Raw genomic sequence first — 7,492 nt, 5'->3', positions numbered from 1 at the left:
CACACACACACACACACACTAAATGGCTGCCCATGGAAAGTCTCCCCAAGCAGGGGGTTTGATGCCTTGCTCAAGAGCACCTTGGCAGTGCCTTGGAGGTGACCTGGCACATCTCCAGTTACCAGTCCACCACCATACTTTGGTGTGTATGGGGATTTGAACCGGCAACCCTCCGGTTCCCAACCTAACTACCCACTGACGGAGCTACTGCCCCCCCCCCCAAATTATTTCCCCAATTTACTGAGGAGATAACTAGAGAGGCAATCAGGCGGACGAGTCAGACCGCTGCTGTTAATTACCCACATGCCGATAATGAGACAGAGCCTCTTATTAGCTCCCTACAATCCAAAGCTTCCCCACACTCCACTGCTTTGCCAGCTCCCCACGGCCTACTAAAGGAGATCTGCTTTTTAAACAGGGAAGAAGCAGCTTAAAGCTTTACTCTATTTTTTAAGCACCTGCAGCAACTGCTCTAGCTGGATGTCCTTGGGTTGGTAGGAGGTAAGAGAATGGGAGTTCGTCACTCTCGCTTAATACTTTTCAATCAGACAAGTTGTGAGGAAACCCAAAAGGGAAAACATTTCAGGGTGTGTGAGGTTTGCCATTATACATAAGATACAAGAAGGATATTTAGTGCTATCAACAAAACTCATAACATCAGTGGATTGTGTTGACTATTGTTCAGCTCACAAGATAAATGTGATAACCAAGTTTAGTACAGTGCTATTCACTTTCAGACACAAGTCAAATGTTGACCTGTGCAAAGGTGTTTTGTGATATGTTGAGTATACTGATAAAAACAGTGCACATTCTTGCATCTTATAATTTATGTACATAAGATCAGACAAAGACATTGTGTTGGAAGAAAGGGAGGGAATCATGTTGAGCACCAATGCACCAGCTTGGTAATGAGGCAAAAGCGGGAGATGCACAGATGGAAAGAGAGAAATAGAAGTCAACTGATGAGACATTTGCATCTTGCAGCACATATCTGCCTCTTACACCAACCAAGTGTATTAGCTCTCTGGGGTACAGCTTTTGACTGGTCACTGACACACCACCACACCTTCAAATGCCCACTCTGACCTCCTCCTCCACTCCACACAGAGCTTGGGGTGAGCTGGGAAGTGATGATGCTGTGGGCTGTTAATCCCTTTGAGACATACTGTATGTGATATTGGACTACATCAATTAACTTGACTTGATTTAAATAACCTTGTGAAATGTATATATACACACACACACACACACACACACACACACACACACACATTAATATGGCTGACACCTTTCTGTGCCATAGGTCTCTACTCTAGGTTGCTTTGGACTCATATGTGTCTTGTATCTCTTTCATATCTTTTTGACACTGGAAAGGGGTTGCTTTAATCTCGTTGCGCAGATATTGTACGTGTAGAACGACAAAGGCATTCTATTCTATGAAGGCATCAGCTAAATAAATGTAATTTACTTAACTAACTTCCGTTCATTTATTAGTCACTAGATTTTTACATTTAGTTTTATTTTTGAGTAAGTTATAAACATTGACAAATAACATTCAAAGGTGTTATTTCCAAAAAATGAATTGCTGCATTCATTTTAAGATATTAATCAAACTACTGTCAAAAAATGCAAACTGACAAAACGTATTTACGGCAAAAAAAAAAATATCCACTTCAGATAATATCCACTTCAGAAGATTCATCAGAAAATATACCTGTATATGTCCTTTTTATGGTGATATGAATATACATATTGTGAGATACATGTAGGATGTTTTCAGAAAAACAATTCTAGAAAATTGGCGGAAAAGCGGTTACTGCATAGATAACAAAAGAGGAATGTCTTTTTTAGTTGTAAAAATCTTACAGTATAAAGCCACATATTGTCCAATTCCACAACCAATCAATTTGAATTGAATTATGAATTAGCCTAGCACCAATAGCAACTTGACTTATTGTTTTGACTGGTGGGTAGTTTTACACTCTCTTTTGCACATGTTAAACTCTGTATGCTATCACACAAGTATCGTCTCTGGAACCCACCAATCAGTTGGGCTTATACCTTTTAAGGCCAATATTCTACCACTGTCCTGATCCAGCCATTGACAACCAAAAACCACACAACTCACCAAAAATCCACCAGTTACCAAAAGACCACAAACCCTGTTTAGTGGATTCATAGTTAGTTAGTCAAGCAGTCAGACTGTGTACAGTGGTAAGACGTGTTGACATGGGTGCAGGTTCTGTGAGGGACAGTAGAGATACCTGTCTGAGTCTGAGGTAGAAAGTCTCACTGAAGGTCTTGCGGCTGAAGTACCAGAAGCGTTCGTTTGATGGATATATCCTGACCAGAGTTTCCAGCAGGAAGCGAACTGGCTCCACTACCTCAGTTACAACTAGGTCCACTGCCACTGTCATGTAGACCTGCTTATCTGGAGAACACCAGAGAGAAGAAGCAAAAGAGGAGAAAAAAAAAGTTACTGTGGAGTTATTATGTTTCCTTTTTTGTTTTGTTTTTACTTGATTTTAGTCAGCGAAGCCCATTTACCTATTTTCTATACTGTTAAGAAGGTTGAATAACAGTGTTAGAGTGTACACATGATAAACAGCTCTAGGAGTACTACAGCTTTCAAAGTCAAACCAGGTTATGGATTGTCTCAAAATAAGTAGTACCGTTGAATGAGTGCTGGGCCTATATTCTTCATCCTGTTCTTCCCTTCTCCAGATACAGTATTCACTGCATGAGTAATTGCACACCATGCATCGGTTTTATTTGCTGCTTTGTATCCGCTGCTGACTGAATATGATGTCTCCTTTTTCGCTAACTTCTTGCAGCAGTACCTCAACTTCAGAATTACAAAGTTTTTTTTTCTTTTGGAGTCCAGGCCTCCACTGTCTTTAAATCTTTTCAACATTTCCTTATGTGTCACACAACCCTGCCATCTTGTGCCCTTTTATGGGAGTTAACAGGGCGTGTGCCTATGCTAAATAGGCGCAAAATGCACAAGCTTTCAATTCACAAAGACATCGGGATTCATCTTTCTAAGAACACATCTGCGAACATGAGGTGGTCTGCTTTGAAAGGCCTGCCTCCCACCTTCAAGTCAAATTCTCAAAGCTTGTGAGCCAGCAAGTTGCCAAGTGGTCTAATTTGTTAGCTCTAATGGATTTGGTTAGGGCAAGCCTGGATACACTCTGTGGGATCCCGTCTGAACACATGGAACCGTTTTCCTTTTAAGAGGAAGGAAGGTTTTAAAAGGTCCCATGGCATGAATATTTCACTTTATGGAGGTTTTTTAACATTAATAGTTCCTCCAGCCTGCCTATGGTCCCCCAGTGGCTAGAAATGGAGATATGTGTACACCGAGTCCTGTGTATCCTGCTCTGCCTTTGAGAAAATAAAAACTCAGGTGGGCCGATCTGGACTCTTGTCCCTTATGAGGTCATAAAGGGCAATATTCCAGTTACCTCCTCTTTCTCTGCTTTTCCTGCCCAGAGAATTTGATATATTTCATTTGATGTTCTTGATCAAATTCAGGTTCTAGATGTTAATATAGAGAAAACAGATAACTAATAACTACATGCAAAACATTAAAATGGAGAAAAGCGTACAGTATAAAGCTCTTACAAACACCCGGATACCTATAAGAATGCCATGACTGCAAAGTGAATTGCATAAGTAGAAGAATCTCCTTAAAAAGCTGCATTTTATTATATTTCTTCCACAAGTAAGTGTCCACAGCTCCGCTAGCTCTGCTGTCTGACACCATAAGCTCACAACGCTTCAATATGGTTTGACAAGAACTGGGTCACATGGCCAGGTACAAGACTATATATGTTATGCTAGAGCTAGAGAATGGATGAAGGCAATTATCACATCCAGGCTACAATGCAAGCACTGCATAGATCTCAGACTTGACCTTGAGTTTTGTGCGGCCCCACATCACATTTGTGACAATAATGTACAGAAATAATTACTATTTCATATATGTGTGTGTGCCTGTGTATACAACCAATAAACAGGCACTGCATGAAAACCAAGAGCAGGAAAACCAAGAGCACAATTACTCAAAAAATAAATATAAATAAATCAATGCTCTAGAAATATTAAAGAAGGGCATTTAAAATTAGCATTGAAACATTTTAACAACACGTGTATTTTTTTAAGTTCATTTTAGAGTCTAAAGGTTGCTGGGTTTGCTCAGTGACAGACAGTTGCAAACTTTCAATGTTTCACAGCTACTCTGGATATAAATGAGACTTGGATCTGTGTGACATAATATTTAGGGGGACAACAGTCCATATCGACGATGTTCCATTTCCGGGATTGTTGAGGTGCCGCCGGAAATTCCGTCGGATGTCCCTCACCTTCCACTTTCTTTGTGTTGGCATTCTAAACTCCGGTCAATTTATGAGGACTATGGTTAACTGCTCCTCAGATCTCTGCAAAACAAGTTCCATACTGAGGCCGTTTTGCATAGGAACCGTCATTGTGTCCAGGGCTTAGTACCACCCAAGACGTTTGTGATTGGTTGAAAGAAATGCTAATAACTGTTTTTCTCCCATCCCGGAATGCTGTGTGGACTGGCCAGAGCCTCCTCCGGAACCCTGTGGAGGAAAGTCTGGCAATGCAAAACTAGGGGCACAATAACTTGCCTCACCTTTAGGTGTGTCTTCATTTAGCAGCTGGAAGGCTGCCATGTTGGGGTTCCATTTTCCTGTGATCACATAAGCCTTTCCATCAGGGCTCTTCCCCATCCACTCCTGTGTATGTATTAATGCATGGATTATGTAAGTAAACTGGGACAAACACTGAGAAAATAGGTCAGTTAACTTTGGATATGTTTATTTAGGTGGTTAGTTGGTTGAAAAAAGCTAAGGGGGTTTTCTGCTTACCATGTCTAGTAAATGCATGTCGCTGTTGCAAACTTTCTGTCCAGGACTCAGCAGCATTCCAAAACACCTAGAGAAAAGACACAGGAGGTACAATCAAATATCAATCATTACAAATTCCACTGAAGAGTTACAGTCTGCAATCACCAGCAGCGTAAATCATAGTAGTTGAGAGGGAAAGAAAACTTGGAAAATATGGAAACAACTCAAATGAGCAAACTGCACTCATAAATATGTAACGTTAATGCATTATAAACTTTTAGGCATTGAGCAGACACTCTGAAAGTAATTCAAAAGCCAGTATTGTGCATTGTTCCGTTCGAAAAAGTCATAAATATCATCTTGTCCGCTATAAAAATGATCTTGATGACCTGTGCAGCTCAAATGAATGTTACCTGGCATGTCTAGCCCATTTAGGGTTATAAAAGACCCAGCGCTCCTCCACACAGAAAAGGGCATCATAGACACACAGAAGTTAAAAAACGGCGGAGCGGCGTCAGTGAAATTTGGTTCTGCAGCCCTCCGGAGCAGATACGCAGAACTTCAATTTTGCCGGACGCCGGAGAGCTCCCAGCACTATCCCAGGAAGGCTCACATTGAGTTTGAAAGACATGGGTCAAGTGTCTCGGAAAGTGAATCAACATGATTTATAGGTGTGGATAGAAATACTTCCAAGTATAAAGCATTTTCTTTTCCAAACAAAGTAGTCATACAGCACCTTAGGATACAAACAGAACATAATGTACTGCATCCATACAACACATAATGTAATGCCAAACCATACAGCATTTCAGGACTGAGGCTATAACAAATATGAACATTAATACAATTAAATGAATAGTGGTCAAATATGGGCCAGGCACCTCAGAAAGGATTAGTTCTGAACATGAACACAATAGGGGTTGCCATAGACACTAAAAATAAAAGGAGAGGGCAGGTGCCTGTCTCCCTCTGATAGCGATAGGTGGTGAGGGAATGAAGAAGAAAAGAGGGGAGTGAGGAAGATGACCTACTTCTTTGGTGCTGCCGTGCTGCTAGAGCACGCAAACACATCAAATGAGAGAGATTGCTTGAAGTTAAAAGTGATTTAAGTACACCAGTATTCCTCTGTTGGGGCCTTTGTATTCATCATGCTCTATTTGGGTGATTTGACTTTATTGCTGTGGTTCTTATCGCTTTCCTACTGCAATATTTTGCCCACTGAGTATGTGCACTGTCTTTGTGAAAACAAGCCAGCCAGGTGACTAATCTGGAAAGTCATTGCATAATTTACCATAATGAAATTTATAACAAGGCTATAGATTTGGTATGCTCTGTGAATACCCAGCATGTTTAGAGCTGTGTTTGAGCTTTACATCCTTACCTCCTTTAGTCCAGCTCATTTGCCCTGCTGAGACAGCTGCCTTACAAACTCTGGTAGTTACAGCACTAAGATAAGAGTTGAAATGACACTGTTTTTTTCCAAACTATAGTAAGTAAAGCCAATTGTGTACAAAATCCACCCCAAAAAGCAAAGGGTGAGTGGAAAGAAAGATAGGGATGTAGACATTTGATGGCCGGAAATTCTAAACATTTAGAAAGCCAGAGTGCAATATTAACTAAGGTAAACCCAAAGACACCCATCCCCCCAGTGGAAGATCACTGGGACATTGTCATGTCATGTATAGTTTTTTTTTACAGTGAGCCTCACCTCTCGATGCCCAGCTCCATGTTGCACATCTGCTGAACTGAAACCACGACCTTCTTCTGAACGCTCTGTCGCAGCTTGAAGTAGTATTTATCTCTGTCTTTAGGGACTGGGCTGTGGAGGGAAAGAATGAATGGGGGTTATTATACATAACCTTTGGGATGTGATTCAATTTAGATTGTGTGTATTGCTGTATTGTGGAGTTGTTTAATGTGATTTTAAGTGCATTTTGAATTTACCCTGTTTTGTGTCATTGTTCTCTCTGTCTTAATGCCAGTTTCTTTGCTAGATTGTCATCTAGCCCAGTTGAAGATAAAATAAGATGGATCTTTCAGCAAGTCTTCTGGATATTATATCTACGCGTGTCTGCTGTGTTATTAGAACAGCTATTGGGCCATTTCATTTCAGAGGAGAATAGACAATGAAAATTAATCACTTAAATACTCGATATATGATGGCTTGTGATTATGCAAAAAAATTGTCTTACTGTGCCGATAAGCTTTATGTTCTTTATGGATGAACAGTAACAGTGAGATAAAACAGTATTCCAGCAGCATGTTAAAACTTTTCAACTATCAACATATCTGTTATAACAGCGGTCCTGATAAGAAACACACACAGTATGTGTTTGTTGGCATGTAATTCACATGGATCAACGAGATGTCCTCAAAAAAAATGGGATAATGGCGCCACATGATCACACTATAATGTAGCACCATTATTCTTCTTCCATGAAAAGGGTGTTGAATTCTCATGCAATGTTTACATATAATGTCAAAGATATGAATGCATAGCAAGCAACAAACTATTGTATTTATAGAACCTTAACACTAAGAAACAACTAAATCATTTAATTGTGTGTATCTGTGTGTGTGTGTGTATATATATATATATATATATATATATATATATA

General features: G+C 40.1%; 1 protein-coding gene across 1 annotated transcript in view; it reads right to left on the bottom strand.

The window, feature by feature from the left end:
* Window positions 1-7,492, bottom strand: part of rabgap1l (RAB GTPase activating protein 1-like) — a 121,299-nt gene that overhangs the window by 100,499 nt on the left and 13,308 nt on the right. The window contains 4 exon segments of the mRNA XM_032526143.1: window positions 2,265-2,431; window positions 4,661-4,763; window positions 4,896-4,962; window positions 6,583-6,693. Coding sequence (XP_032382034.1) covers window positions 2,265-2,431; window positions 4,661-4,763; window positions 4,896-4,962; window positions 6,583-6,693 — 448 coding nt within the window.

Source organism: Etheostoma spectabile, chromosome 9, assembly GCF_008692095.1.
Source record: "Etheostoma spectabile isolate EspeVRDwgs_2016 chromosome 9, UIUC_Espe_1.0, whole genome shotgun sequence".
Classification (NCBI taxonomy): Eukaryota; Metazoa; Chordata; class Actinopteri; order Perciformes; family Percidae; genus Etheostoma; species Etheostoma spectabile.
Note: the sequence above shows the minus strand (reverse complement) of the source record. Positions and strands in the feature narration are given on the sequence as shown.